This window comes from Epinephelus fuscoguttatus, linkage group LG3 (assembly GCF_011397635.1).
Source record: "Epinephelus fuscoguttatus linkage group LG3, E.fuscoguttatus.final_Chr_v1".
Classification (NCBI taxonomy): Eukaryota; Metazoa; Chordata; class Actinopteri; order Perciformes; family Serranidae; genus Epinephelus; species Epinephelus fuscoguttatus.
Window position 1 is genome coordinate 16819138 of NC_064754.1, and position 16382 is coordinate 16835519.

Below are 16382 nucleotides of genomic sequence, written 5' to 3' on the forward strand. Positions count from 1 at the left end.
CACCTTCAAAAGCAGCTGGTCGAGGAGGGAGTTACCTAACAGCCAATCTGATGTGCACCAGATCACGCCTATTCAGGTTTAATCATTATCCTCAGATCTTTCCCAACTGGTTTTCCCAAGTGTTGCCAGACTTTAAGGGATGGAAACAGATATGAGTGGAAATAAATTATCCGTGTATAATGAGACCTTCTGTTCTGCACCACCTCTGGTGACATCTAATATAAGCTCATTAGTGCAGAGAGCTATAGCTAGAGGTTCAGAGGGAGCAGCAAGGAGAAGAAAACAAAAAAGGGCAGTGCTGTCTGGTTCCACTATTCGTCATTATATTTGATTGTTAATGCACGATAGTTTGATTCAGATTTTTGTATGTTGAATAATTTGAATAGAACTGAAGCATAAGGGGGTTGAAAAAATAAAATCAGTAGACATTATAAAAGATTGTGCAAGATATTCAGCATCTAACAACACAGCCAACACAAGAACATTATGAAAACTAAAAGCAAATGAAAGAAGAAAAGAAATTTCAAAATCCAGATTAAAAAGACACTGCCACAACCGTTTTATAATTGACATTATGAGCACTGTAAATCCACATTTACTTAATTAACATCTATAATTTGTGTGGCAATTGTTTATTCATGAGTGTGATTTTTTTTCATTTATATGTTTATTTTTGTATTATTTATGTCAGCCCAAAGAAAAAAAGGACACACAAACACTTAAAAAATTAGCACCAATTTTTCTGTTTAATTATGTTTTAAAATGCCATCGTACTCATAGAGCATTACAGTGTCTTTACAGACTTTTTATGCTTGATTTTTCATAAAATTAACCATGATTAAATGAGCTCCAAAGTTTTGTAATTTGTGTTAATGACCACAGGAGGGTGCTCTCAGACAATCAGGACAACTGTGCTCTAGCTGAGAGCTGTTGTTCCAGTTCAGGCAATCAATTCAGCAGATGTAAAACAAGATGAATTATAATGGAGATGCACGTTTACTCCCACAGACATTCCCCCTGCAGCATGCTGTGCCTTCTGGGCTTATTAGTTAAATGAACTATCTGTCACTGTGTTCGCGTGTGTGTAAAATACCTTTGCATAACTACCAGTGTGCAACCATCGCGTCTGGTGACACATAATTCAATTTTGATTAAAAAACTGTTGTGTAACCTGACTTTGCTTCATCAAAAGTCTATGAGGATGAGAAAGGAAAGGTTCAGACATACAAAGGCAGTAATGCATGATGGCATTTGCATTTAATTTTAAGCAACGTGCCTCATAAATAGCTCATTAAGTCAGTGTATTAAAATCAAGAAAAAGCTTATCTAAAAGCAGAGCCAAGGCAGAATTCCCATTAGTCACCACTTTTAGAGGCAGACTGCTTCATTGTTTTTATGCCGATGATCATCATTTAAGGCAGTGGTTCCCAAGTGGTGAGTCGAGGTCCATTCTGAATGAATAACTTTATTTTTGAAGAACAGTGACTTTCTGGCACAAGCTTTTATTTAGAAGTGCCTTTTCCTCCTCTAAAGTGAGTGAGTTGTAGACAGCTACTTAGAGACAGCAAAATACCTCAACAACATGGCCAAACGCAAGTATGAAGCTGAATATATTAAACTTTGTGGACCTTGTGTAACCGGTGGACTATAATGATGTCTGTGTTGTGTTGATATGAAGAGGCCCAGACCGTGGGTATTTTTGGAGGCAATCTTCGTTTATTCCTGACAGCAAGTGGCAAAAACAAAATCCTCCGTCAAACACAACTATACAAACTCCAACCCCAACACAAATTAAATGACACAAGAAAATGAACTTTCCACGCTAAAACACGGAAATTACTATGAAAGGAATGTTGCTTACCTCTCCCATGGAGCACAACAGCAAAAGGGGAGAGGCAAAGTGGGAGGCACACCTTTATAGGTGGGGTACCCCCAGAGGTGAATGTAGGGGTACAGAAACTGAGTTCCATATATTGACTTCGGAGGCCTAAGCATGTCAGGTAGTGTCAGATAACATCCATCCATCCATCCATCCATTTTCTAACTGCTTATCCTCTTGAGGGTCGTGGGGGGCTGGAGCCTATCCCAGCTGACAGTGGGTGAGAGGCAGGGTACACCTTGGTCAGGTCGCCAGACTATTGCAGGGCTGACATGTAGAGACAGAAAACCATTCACACTCACACCTACGGACAATTTAGAGTCACCAATTAACCTGCATGTCTTTGGACTGTGGGAGGAAGCTGGAGTACCCAGAGAAAACCCACACTGACGGGGAGAACACGTAAACTCCGCACAGAAGGGATCCCACACCTGGGATCGAACCTCTTGCTGTGAGGCAACAGTGTTAACCACCACACTACCATGCCGCCCAGGTAATAACAACTGAAACAAATTTTGTGTAATTATAATACTTAATATTACAAATGTACATTTCACTTTGTTACATGTTACTGCTGAATAACTGACCCTGTTATACTTGAACTAATGTCTAAGGAACAATCTGGACCCCATGGCTGGACCATTTGGGAACCACTGATTTAAGGCACTGTCTTGGCTTATGGTCTTGTATGTATTTTGGTTCTCAAATGCTTTTTGACAACATATAATAAATTAGTATTTGTCTCAGTTAGGTCTATAAGTAAACATAAATCATGCAAAGACAAATATATAGAGAATTTTCACTTTTGCAGAAAGCTGTGCAATTGAAATTGCCATCCAAACAAAATTGTGGCATACAGGTTAGTGTAATGGGTTGACCACAAGGTGGTGCTATTTTGTTGGATAATAAAACCTGTTGTGCCAATACAAACACTGTGACAAGAAGGTGTTTTGCTTTTAAGGATAAAAAACATTCAGTAAATGCATGACAAATTAAGCTTTGATACAAGAAGCAAAATTATAACAATACAAGGTTAAGAAATTGCACTTGGTGTACTTCTGAAGTACATGAGGGAAAAAAGCAAATGTTTAAAAGATGAGATTTTTATTTATGTTGCCAAGATTTCATGCAATCTCCCACTGTAGCAGCTGGTCCCAGTTCTTGTACGGGTGTTAAGTCAACATGACGTGTTTGCCTTGTAAATGAGGACAACTCAGAAAATGGCTGCCGTTCCTGTCGACACTGTGTGACAAAGCAGCGACAGTGTGTGTGGGTGTGTGTGCGTACACATTGTCTGACATGGTGGTGCTCACTTTGACAGTTTGCAGTCAGAAACAAACCTGAAAGAGCTCTCTTGTTCCAGCGGCTGTCAGATGTGTGGGCATGACATGTACATGTAACATAAACTGCAACAACCACTTAGAAAGTATACACGATGACACGGAATCAGAATACGGCCATTATCACTTAACTAAACACAAACAACAAACTCACTTTGTTTTCTTTTTTACAAAATCTACTTTTATAAAGAAATGTTACAGTACATGAAAACATAACAAAGTCAGTAAACACCAAATAAGAAGGCAGTGTAGTTTTTCAAGTGTACCAGATTGTCTCCATTCAGTGTTGTCAGGACCTCGACAACACTTGACCATCCCACCAGAACAAAAGGACATGAATTAATAGTGTCGATATGACAGAGCAATACTTAGAAATGCTGTTATGTGCTTTCATTCTGAAAAACTTTAATCCCTTCCTTTCTCCGCAAGCATCGAGCAGCACTGAGGACGAATACTGACTGGATGTAAAGAATAAATGCCTGAGTAATAACTAAGACCTGATCTGCTTTTCACACAGAGAACAAAGAGCACAGTGGAGAAACATCACATTAACAATCATAAAGTGAGGTTGAGAGACATATTTCAATTTGGCAAATGTCAATATGACGAGAGAAAGCACTGCATGCATTAAGTATCTAAAGGGGGCATCTTAGTGCAAGTCTGCAAATGCATGCATGTATACTATGTTTATTCTTTCACTATGGTCCCTTTTCAACATGTTTAATCACGTATTTAATATCATAAATTACACTTTAAAAAGCAAGCACAGAAAACATTATTTCAGAAAATAAGAATACAATTAAGTGTACAAGTAATACGCAATGTCACAAGGAACAAAAGACATTGAAGTTACAGAGTTGCATGTTCTTGCGTGAACACCATACAAAATCTTGCATGTCAAGAGCATATTAAATCTTTAAAATAAGTGCTAATGACTTAGATGAGAGAAAAGACTCCTCAAAAAATATAAAAAAGTTTATAGGTGGAAAAAGACCAGCGTTGCCTTGTGCTCTCCATTTGAAGGTCAGGTTGTCACTGACATTACTGATAATCAGGTCATAACATCAGTTATTCATGACTGATATATAGCGTTGCGTCAGCCGTCACTTGACCAATCCAGTAAGTCTTGAGTGTCATTCTCTCTGATCGAGAGGTCAGCTGTTTCAGATTGTCTTTCACCATTTCATCGCCTTTTCTCCTGTCTGTCGTCGCGTCCGATCACCTTGCGTATCCAGGAGCTGAAGGCAGAGACTTTGGTGTAGACGCCAGGGGACTGCTGTGTCCTGCAGGCATGACCCCAAGATGTGACCCCGTAAACCACCCAACCCCCTCCTGGACGCTCGCACACCAATGGACCTCCGCTGTCACCACGGCAACTGTCCACACGCCTCTCCGACTGGATGCTGCCTGCGCAGAGCATGCGGCTCGTAAAGGCGCTGTGGAAGTGGTGCTGGCAGTGACGACGGGGGAGTAAGGAGAGAGGTGCCTGCTGAAGGGTCTTTGAGTATGAGCGACCTGAAAAAGAGGAAACGCATGAGAGTTTAGAATAAGAGCATCATATCTGTGTTTTAGCCAGTGTCTGTCCATCAGTTTGATCCTCTAGCACCACCAGCAGGTTGACAGGTTTGGTTCTGTGTGAAAAGTCTGGATTGAGCTATTCGAGAGATTGCCATGATATTGTTACAGACATTCATGGCCCCGAGAGGATGAATTCTACACACTTTGAGCCCCTTACCTTTCAACTAGTCCCACCATCTGATCAAAATATATCCAAACACTTTGGTTTATGACTAAACTGCAAAACTAATGACATTCCCATCAGCCTCAGCTGTGCTTTGTCTTTAGTGCTAATTAGCAAGTGTTTGCATGCTGACACTCTAAACTGAGCATTGTCATTGTGAGCATGTTGACTCGTAAGGCACATAAGCATGCTAGGTTTTTTGTGCCCGTAATTCCATGGTTTTCAATGTAGACATGTGGAAGGTGCACTCAAAAGTGAGAGAGATGCTGTCATAGCACAGAAGCACCTGCTTGTAGGGCACAACAGCAACACCCTGAGATAACAAAAGTGAAGTTTTAGAAGGCAGCATCACCTGAAAGAGGAGTCTGAACTCTAGATTTCTGATAAGTAGGCAATGATATGATGTTGCTTATGGTTCCTTAGCAATATCGCAGCAACCTGCCTCTTTTAAAGTTTGCCTGTCCATGCCAGCGGGCAACAGACTCCACTTTATTCAACCTCTCACAATGTTATCAAAAGCCCTCTGAATTTAATGACATAAGAGGCAGAGTCTAAGAGAAGCTGTTTATTATTATTATCATTATTATTATTATTATTAATAAATTATAATTATTATTTTATGACAAACTATACTATGACTTTTTTTAAAAACATTTTTATGACATATTATAACTGTGATTTTTTTTTAAATTTATGACATACTATTCTATGACTTTTTAATTTTTTATGACATACTATACTATTACTTTGTTTTTTTATTTTTTTTTTTTTTTTTACATTTTTCATGACATATTATGCTGTGACTTTTTTTTTTTTTTTTTTTTTACATTTTTTATGACATTTTTTTAAATTAATTTAATTTAATTTTTTAATTTTATATACAATTACACACAGGTCCAAACACACACACATGCACAAACAGGACCTATACATGCACTAAGTGGAGAGATGTCAGAGTGGGGCTGCCCATTACAGGCACTCTGGGCGGTTGGGGGGGTTCGGTGCCTTGCTCAAGGGCACCCCGGCAGTGCCCAGGAGGACTTGAACAGGGACCCTCTGGTTCCCAACCCAGGTCCCTATGGACTGAGCTACTGCCACCCCACATACTATATTATGGCTTTTTACAATTTTTTTTCAATATATACTACACTATGACTTTATTTTTTATGTATCTTTCTCTATATCTCTTTAAAATATCGATTCCCTTGTATGCATACTCTGTCACTGTTGGCCTGTTGGAGAAATTCGCTCCCTCTAATACACACGCCTTGTTCAGCTACCAGTAAGTAACTCCACCCTATAGCCCTGTAGCCAAAATGTGTGCAGAGGTTCAATCTATCCCCCAGTATCCTCCCCCTTCTACTCAACCCTCCCTCCTGACACCTCAAACAACCAGTAACAACAAGGACATGATCCCTCCATGGCTTTCCACACGTGAACCTTGTCACTCATGACCAAACTGAAGGAAACCACTGACAAAAACTGAACCCAAGCCTGTGTGTGTCTGTGTGTGATATCAGAGTGGCAGAGAGCCAAATGCAAACAGCTGTACAAAGCAGACATCTCGCCTTAAGTTAAACAGCCATTGCTAGCGTCACGCACTCTAAAATAGCCCGTGTTGTCATCACACTGAAGTAAACTAATAAAAACACCCTCTCCGCCACTCGCACTCACAAATGAACTTGAAAGACATACAAACCCCTCGACGGGGAGTGCATGTTTTTGCATATGTGTGCACTGAGACCCTCTGTAGTCCTTAGTGACTAAGTTGCTATGATTAATGACATCAGCATGTAATTTAAAGATCACTAACAGATGTGTGTCGGTGTATATAGTCAAGTGTATGGACAGATACAGAGCATGAAGTCAATTGAAGAGCAATTACTGGTGGAGGATACACTTCTACTTTATATGCATTTGCAGTTGACCTTTAAAATGACTAACATATGGTAGGAATACTGCGGTTACTGCAGACGATTGGACCCTGAGTAGCTAGTCCCTCTGTGATATCATTTTCTTTTGTCCTTCATCAACGTTTAACATCACTGAGTTGTTTATTGGTTGATTTCCAGTGCTTTTAAAAACTGTAACATATCTTGTAGAATCCAATTGACCTGGTAAATATTTCAAATTAAATGTTGTGTATTACAAGAGCATCTTATTCAGTCTGCATTCATTCAAAGATATACTATGCAGGATTTTCCTAGAACACACGAGGAAGCTAAAAAAAATCACAGACACAGCACCAAAAAAAAAGATATAAAGAGGCAAAATCGCGAAGCAGGCAATCCTTATTCCTACACGCGACTGAATCTGGGATTCACTCATAGAATGTCCAAAATAATGGAAGTCATTATTGTGATTTCATCTGTTGGTTTGTGGACTGCTGTTTTGAAGCCTTGAGTTCGGCATTTCCAATTTTTTGGAGCCAGATATGACCATATTTGAACAAGAGGGTGGAGCTGTGGAGGGGTGGATCTGAATCATAGACTATAACGATGCCTCAGAGACAGCCTGTCACTCAAGAGGCCCCTCCCTAAAATATGCACAACTTTAAACCTTGATAAAAATGTAAATTGATGAGTTATATAAAAATTCACCCCCATACAGTTGTCATGATTGTTAAAACTAGCTATGATGATGAAAATAGTTTTTTGTACCAGGCTGTTAACGTTTATTTTGTGCTGCAAAGTCAGGCATTTTAATATAGGGGTCTATGGGGATTGACTTGCTTTAGGATCCAGCCTCTAGTGGCCATTTAAGGAACTGCAGTTTTTGGCACTTCGACATTGGCTTCATTTTTCAGCCCTGGAGGTTGCCACTTGCTATCACTTTCACTTTCACTGGTGAAGACTGAGGGAGAGGATGGGGATAAAGAGCGACATAGAGATGGCCCATGCTAGCAGTTAGCTCAGTTAGCTTGTCAATTTAACATTCCTACAGTAGTAGCTTGCAGTGTATGTACAAGCAGAAAGGAGGTGCAAGTAACCAACAATTCCTGCATAGTACACCTTCAAAGACAGAATTAAAAGTCACTTGATTTGGCAGGTGTGACTGCCTCAAGTAAGTGAAATGAACAAACACTAGCCCCTTTTACACTGCCAGATTTTCGGCGAATGTTGGGCCGTTTTGCTGGCAAGGTGCGAGCGTTTAGACACACAGAGCCGGATTGGCGAGGTGATCTGAGGTGCCCAATTTTCCACCTCGCAGGGTAGACATATTGGTGGAACCCTTTTAGTTTAAAAAGTTCGAGGCACCCTTTTGCCCCGGGAGGGGCTGTTGATGACTTGTGGGAGGAGCTGTTGATGACGCCGCATGTGCGACCCACTGGCGGTGGATAAACAGGAAACAGCTGATAGCAGGAATTAGCGAGCAGCTAGTAGCAAGAGGGAAACACAAACCTGACAGACACTGTAAAGATGAGCAACTGGGGAGACAAGGCATTGCATACCCTCCTTGCCCTCGCAAACGAAGAGGCCATTAACCGTCAGATGACGGGGACGGGGAGGAACGGGCCAACTTATGAGAGAATCGAACACGCTACACATTTTGTTACTTGCTCACGCCCCCCCATTGCCCCGAAAAAGGCACATTCTGTATGAAGTAGGTAGGCGGCGTTTTGCTGCACTCCCCGATTTTTTTTTATACTGCCAATGCTGAAAGAAGACTGATTGGGCTTTACTGCCAATTTGCACAATTCCTATTTAAAAAGGGCTACTGAAATATATCCCTGGTCATGGCACATGCTTGTAAAAATGTTAAATGCAACATTATTGAGATTACAAAAGGTGGAAATAAGCACCGACTCAAATTACGCAGAATCTGGCTTTTAGAGTCACCTCTTTTTGTGGACTGTCCCTTCAAAGAAGTTAAAGCTGTAAAGGTCCAACACCTCTCCATATACAGTGCTGCTGACGTGTTAAATACAAGAATGAAATGAACTGATATTATATTTTTGCACCTCAGGGCCACCATACCCACCTCCCCTCCACACACAAACACACACACACCCTCACCCGTATCACCCCAGCCGGTAATGTGACAGTTGCTGGCTTGTTTGAGCACTCTCTCTTTCCTCATGGGCAGACAGGCGGGAAGAACATGACGGCTGAATGACACACACTCTCCCGGCATCTGGCCCACTGCCCCGGGTGACAGACGAACCAAGGCCAGGTCGTAATCGTTGCTATGGGAGTGGTAGCTTGGGTGGAGGACGATCTGATCGACGCCGTACTCCTCTTCGTATTCCTCAGGGACGAGGGAGTGGTAGTCGCCCACTCTAACTTTATACAGCTTGGTGCTGTTTCCATACCTGCAGAGAGATAGAGGGATGGACCAAAATGGGCCATTAGAGAAAGAGGGTGTGCATGTGTGAGCAGTCCCACTGCTGCTGATACATAAACCAGGAGCAATAAAATCATGAGCTCTGGTTGGGGTTACCTCAGCAGTAGTTCATGTAGAGCTGGAAAAAGTACAAGCATGTTACACACAATCATAAAGTCTGCACTAGTTGCCTATGAGCTGCAGAATAAATTTTAAGGTTTTTCCATATGTGTAAGTCTTTATAGTTTTACTATTCCCCCTGCAATATTTTGGACATGTTACCCCTAGCCCCTATGAGACACTGCACATGCAGGACTCTCATGGTTGTTCCACCAACCTGCCTGACTTTCAAGGATGATTTTGGCACAGGTCACTTTGGTTTTATCATTTTAAGTCTCCTGTTGAAGTACGTATGCGTGTATGCATATGAAGACACTTTTTAGCTTTATCTTTTCTGTCAATAATCTACTATTTTTATACCCTTATTTAATTTCATCTTGTTAATTTTGGGCTACATTTTCTATTATGTATTGTGTTTGTGTTGCCCCGGAGGCTTATAAATATTTCATATAAATCAGACAGTCATAAAAGCTTTTTTTCAAGTGATTAATCAGCTGCATGGCCTCTCTTTTTCTCTGCTGCACCTCCTTCTTCAACACAGCATTGTTGTAGTGCTTTTAAACCTTTAATCAAGTCACTATAAATCATGACTCCTCACACCTGGCATTAGAATGCGTCTCCACATGCGTCTCAAGTGTCCGCTTGCGATCAGAGCTCACTTAATCGCTTTGTATGCTAATAAACATGTACATCATTTCATTCACGGTCAGGGTTGCACACTTGCACTACTTTTATGGGCTTCACAGATGAAAACTTGGGACAGAGAATGAGCACAGGCAAGAATGATAACAATAGATCTGTCACTGTGTCTCTGTGTTTATGCTTCAAACTGACTCATAGGTTGACATAATGAAGTGTTTTCCTCGCTTTCCATTTACTTGTTGGAGATGTTTGGCCTTTTTGAAATGAAGTGAGAGAGAAAGAGAGGAGAGGAGTTGAGGGACGGTGAGGAGGGGGACGAGAAGGATGAGGAGAGGAGTGAAGGAAGGGGGGAGGGGGGGGGGGGGGGGGGGCGTTTTGATTGAGCCAAGTCTCTGTGTCCAGTTACAACTGGTAGAGTGTTTCCGGAAAGATCTCCTGACCTGGGAATGCCACGGCGTTCCTGGCAGAGCAGAGACACTGCTGACCAGTCAGCTACGTACAGTACATACCAACCCTTGAGGCGAAATCTCAGGATTAGAATGAAGTTTGAATGTGATGCCTGAGTTACCTTTCACACATTGTTGCTGCTGCTAAAAGCGGTTACAAATACACTGGAGTTGTGTTACTGTTGGCGAGCCCCCAGCTGTACAGCTACAAGGTATAAATAGGGTTAATACACTGACAACATGTGACCGCTGACCTGGGGTCAGTTTCTATGAACATACTAATCGGTAAATGGTAGTGACAGGGATAAGGTAACATGCTCGTGTGAGTTACATGTGGTAGTTGCACCTTAACATGTCATTATAAAATCAACTGTGTTTGTGCGCACATTAGAGCGAGCAGAAGTGGGTATGCCAGCTTGTTTTGTATTGTATTTTCTGTGTATTGTGCAACTGCATGGGTGTACTTGTTGGTTTGTTTGTTGCTGTGCGTGCTTGTGTATGTATCACCCTATTTTGGTTACCACATGTGAAAGGAGACACTAGCAAGTCGGAAGTCCCTATCTTGGTCCGCATGCTCTGGCTTGCATTCAGTGAATTACTCTTCAAAGCTGTCATGGCTGAAGCTAACAGCTTGGAGCACTGAAGACTGATACGTGATTAGGCAGGCAGGAGAAATAGTTTTGTAGCGTCTGACCTTTCTTGTCTGTTTCCAATGTCTTAGACAACAAATATCTTATGTACAACTAAAAATACCTTTCACAGTTTCTGTCAAGGAAAGTTGTGGTATTTGGGTGTGCACTTTGGAGCAACAATAAACATCTATCAAACATAAATAACCATTAAACCACTATACTGCTGGAGATGTTGCTGCACTGACTTTGTGCTAATCTGCAGCAGTCAGCAGAAACTTGCTGTAGTAGCAATGTCATCAGTTTGCACCTGATAGATGAATTCCACAAGAAACGATCAATTATTAAAACCCATTCACTACAAAAAGCATAGCCTGCGGGTGTAGGTGAGTGAGCACCGACGTCATTAAGCACACACTGACATTTAATTAATTTGCTTGGATAAAGCCTATTATTTATTTACTCTTGCACAAGCACGCTACGGCATTCAACCACAAGAACAATCTGTTCGAGGCAGATTGTCTGTTATGTTTGAGGCTATCTCTGCCTACTGTGCAGCTTTAAAGAATTATCATTGTTAGTAGAGAGTCGGAGTAAAATTTGTTATTCCAATCTGTGATTACACTGGTGGTGAACTGACTGCACTGTTTGCATTAATCAGTCCGAGAAGTCCTGATTGCTGCAGCCCAACTGGTCTTAATTTGCAGCCCAGCACAGCTGTATGTTTCCTATGTGTGTCATTTAAAGGAAGTGGATGTAGGAGTCTCATCACAAAGTATTGGTTCCTGAAACTGGAGTAAAACTCTGGCAGTAGAAAGGGCCTGGGAATGGCTGGAGAAATGGCACTGGAAAGGATTTAGTGAAGAACCTCTTCCTCCCTTTAATGTGGAAACATCAGGATTTATAGTGGTAGAGCTGCTGGGGCCAGTAGACTTCTGGATTTCTTACCAAAACCCAAACATTGGATTAATACGCACTAATTCAGCTGAAATATATTGTCCTCAAAATACAGTCTGAAACATGTACTGTTCAAATATCAAATGCAGACTCTAGGGTTAGTGCCCTCACAACCCTCAACTTTCTCAGCTCTGGTCTCTTTGTTCAAATCTCTTGCTATTCTTCCCGCTGCCTTCTCTGCTGTATGCATTAGATGGCGGTGCCATGTGGAGGCCCCCAGACCAGAAGTGTTGAGATGAAGTGACTCTGGTGGTCTCCCTGCTGCCTGCACCACAGCCAAACCAAACCACTGATCACTGCTCACATCTCTGAGGTTCTTATTACTCCGTCAGACTTAAATATACTGAAGATGTTGATAAGCTGTGTAGGTTGGGTGAAGCTCAAGCTGCAGTAAATATATGCATAAGCACACCCACCTTTCCATGAATAAAGATAAATTCCAACATGTTCTGAAAATCCAATCAAACGACATAAAAGGCAGATGCGTCACATAATAACATTTGGTCATGGACTTTCCATGTCGAGATATGACATGCAAGGTAGCCCGGGTGCGTTAGTTGCCGATATTCTTGGATGCCTGTTGCATGCATTGTCTGTTTTCAAAATACATTTCTGTTTTAACAGGAAATGTACATTTTGCATATAGCCTCCTTCAAAATAATCACACTACGTTGGTACAACACTGCAAACTGATGGGTTTTTTTTCTTCAACAACAAACACACGTGGTTACGTTTTGCCAAGATATGTACATGGTTGGGTTTTGCAAAAAAGAACAGGGATTGGCTTTACAACCATACAGGAAGCAAACACCAGCCTCCTGGGCGACAGTCGGTGGTTGCTGGACCCATCCGCTACCCTTCCTGCCCACCCTCCTCAGACTTCCACCAACTTAACTTTTGTTGTTGTTCCACTGCATTTCCCCCTGAAGCCACTGGGGGCTGTAAACAATAATGGCGACCAGCTGCATATCATGCCAACGTGAGAGGACAGTTTTTTTTGTCGGTATCTGAAGCTGGAAGCCACAGACCGAGCACCGGTTTCTGACTAAATCAGAGTGAAACAGGGTTGACCAATCATTGAGGCTGACAGGAGGAAAGGCCGACTGACCAGTGTTGTGGATGCATGGAAAAGAACAGTGGCCAGGATGAGAGGCAAGATGTTTGCCGCATGTTGTGAGAAGTCTGTAAACAGATATTGCGAAGATACGTTATTGTTTCCTGACCTCCATACTGAACCTAACAATTGGATCTAAAAGATTTAACTCAAACCTTCAAACTGTGACACATACATATGTGTGTGTGAGTAGATGTCAGTGTGTGTGTTTGACCTCTTAAAGCAGTGAGCCGACGTGAGAACCCAGCAGGTGTCAATGAGAGTCGCTCCACACACCAACCTCCCGTCTCCTCGAGATCCTCGCAAACGAACCGCGGCCTGCCATGGCCAGCCGCCCCTACGGACACACAATCACACACCACACACACACACACACACACAAGCAATTATAAAAGTGCACATTCCACATGTATATTCTAACCTGATATGATTTATGAGTTTTTTATTGGAGGACACTTAACATTAGCACACCTGACAAAATGAGTTTACATCAGCTACGCAAAGTGTAAACATGCAGGGTGCCATCTAAACATGCACACACACATATATAAACACACAAGTAAATACTCAGTATGAAAAACTTTCTTTGGTTTCCCATCTACCCATAAATGTGACCCCACGCGCTCGGTTGCATACAAACACATATAAATATTGGTTTTCCTCTCTGTTTATCCCAACCTCTTTCCATCTCTCTAGCTCTTTCTCACACTCAACACAAACACACACACAGAAAGACAGAGAAAGTCAGAACCACAGGATTCTCTTGTTAAATTCCAGCACGTTTTTCTGCGCGTCTGTTCCTCTTTTATGTAAATCATTGTAGATGAAAATCTCATATTTACATTCTTATTCACTTTCATGCTTCTACTTGCCCAGATACAGTTTGTGTTTGGAAGCAGACACAACTGGATACTTCTTTGCCTGTAGCTTCAGATCAGCTGTTTCCCATCAAAGACTCCTTGACTTGAAAATGTGTCCAATATTCTTTGTTCTATAGGTCTTTGGCAGGCGTTCTCTGCGCTGCCATTAATCCCTCCTGTCCCTTCAAGCTTACCTCAGAGAGTTTTCTCCTCCTATGATTCGGCGCTGGCGAGTGTGTACGAGCCGCAGACCACAAATTGAGCTGACAGGATCTGACAGAGACAAAAGAGGAACCATTGAGTGCGTATATGTGAAAGTGTGTGGGAGCGCGATGATTGCTAAACCATACATTTGGGCTCAGATGTTGCTCTTATTAAATATTTAGACGGATCGAAAAAATAATAATGTTTGACATTTGTCTTTCACTACTGCATATGAACCTGAGGTAAAGTAAATTAAATAAATGAGAGATCATTTTCATACTGTGTGTGTATGTGATCTTAAAATCAACAAATATAGGTAGCAGGCTTTTTCAGGAGGTGTAATTTATCATACTGAAGAGACAAAACACCCCCCTGCATGAGTTTGACTTTCCACAGTATGTGCACGTGAGAAATGGAAGTGATAGCATATGTGCAGGTAACGGATAGCATTGCGTGAGTCTGCCCTGATGTGTGACAGACAGGGTGAAGCAATAACACTGCGCTCTCCACTTTACCATCTGGATACACACACACACACTAAAGTCCTGCCCGCTTTCCTCTCAGAAACTTACCTCCTAACTTTTAGTCATTTATTTGTCATTAGTTTTTCAATGTGTACGACATATTGGAAATGTTTGCTAAACACACCAGAGTCTCATGCGTGCTAAATGCAAACTTATGCCACAAACAAATCACAAGAGCTCCATTTATTTTGAGAAAAAAAAAAACACACCTGACTGACCTTTGACCTCTTTGGAGCTTGGCTGCGTTTCACCATAGTCACAGATGACCCCAGCGTCCTCACTATGGCGACAGTTGTGTGTGCCGGGTGCCTGTTTGATGCAGTCTGCCAGCGAACGCTCCTCGCCGCTGCACTTCACATTGTCCACGTGGATGGGCCCTGTCCCCTCCCCGAAGTATGCCATCACACGGGCCTTTGCCACCCCACTGTGGAGGATGGACAGGACACAGAACACAGACATGTCATTGTCATTATTTAGTTTAATTATATTAAACTGGAAAACAGTTTTAACTGTCAAATAGGTAGTTCCTATTGAGACTGGAGATAAAACCAACTGCAACAAAATATAAAAAAGTCACAATAAAAGCATGGAATGGCATGGTGGTGCAGTGGTTAGCATTGTCGCCTCACAGCAAGAGGGTTTTTGGTTCGAACCTAGAGCAGGGGAGCCCTTTTGTGCAGAGTCTGCATGTTCTATCTGTGTCAACGTGGGTATTCTCTGGGTACTCCAGCTTCCTCCCACAGTCCAAAGACATGCAGGTTAATTGGTGACTCTAAATTGCCCGTAGGTGTGAATGTGAGTGTGAATGGTTGTCTGTCTCTATGTGTCAGCCCTGTGATAGTCTGGCGACCTGTCCAGGGTGCACCCTGCTTCTTGCCAACCCGACCCCTCACAGGGTAAGTGGTTACAGAAAAAATGAATGAAACAGATAGGCTATAACAATAAAAAAGAGCAAAACATCAGTTAAGAAAAACTGACGGCATATAAGTCCACTTTTAAAAAAGACTCAGTCTAATTGGATGTTCTATTGTTACAGTAAGAGGTAAAGGGCTCAGGCACCACATGCTTGATCTCCCTTCATTTTCAGCTTAGGTCTGGGAACATTTAATAGACACTGGTTAGCCAACCGCCAAATTACTATATGGACAACAATTCAAAAAAGTGCTTGGGCTTCACTGAGAGCCTGATAGGTAATAAGTAAAACTCCACTGCCAGTTAATGGAAAGAGGCCACCACTGAAGAAATGTGCTCCCTGCACTTTGTTTTTGTTAGAAGACAAGCGGCAGAATTTTGAACCATTTCCAGATGCGTTGTAGCTCCTGTCAGACTTGGAAATGTAACAATGTTTGTTTTGTGCAACAGGCTGATGAGATTTTAAAAATGTAGCATGTGTAGGACAGATTCATTATCTCTTTTTTGTTTTGTCAGTTTGCTTTAAAAAAACAACTCTTCTTTTATATACATTAATTTAATTCTATATATCTTTTCCAAATTACTTTATACATGTCACAAACAGAAACATTCAGGAGTTGAAAGCTTGGCTGCCACATCTTTCTGTCAATGTGTGTGTATAAGTGTATAGGCGGTGATGATGTTTTAGTAT

The 16382-nt window shown here is 41.7% G+C and overlaps 1 protein-coding gene across 1 annotated transcript in view; it reads right to left on the reverse strand.

The window, feature by feature from the left end:
* Positions 1-3394: 3394 nt before the first annotated feature.
* The window catches only part of prss12 (serine protease 12), a 29273-nt gene continuing 16285 nt past the window's right edge, over positions 3395-16382 (reverse strand). The window contains exons 9-13 of the mRNA XM_049572767.1: positions 14989-15203; positions 14246-14324; positions 13406-13528; positions 8977-9272; positions 3395-4734 (exon numbers count right to left, since the gene is read on the reverse strand). Coding sequence (XP_049428724.1) covers positions 4403-4734; positions 8977-9272; positions 13406-13528; positions 14246-14324; positions 14989-15203 — 1045 coding nt within the window. The 3' untranslated portion in view covers positions 3395-4402. The remainder of the gene's footprint in view (positions 4735-8976; positions 9273-13405; positions 13529-14245; positions 14325-14988; positions 15204-16382) is intronic.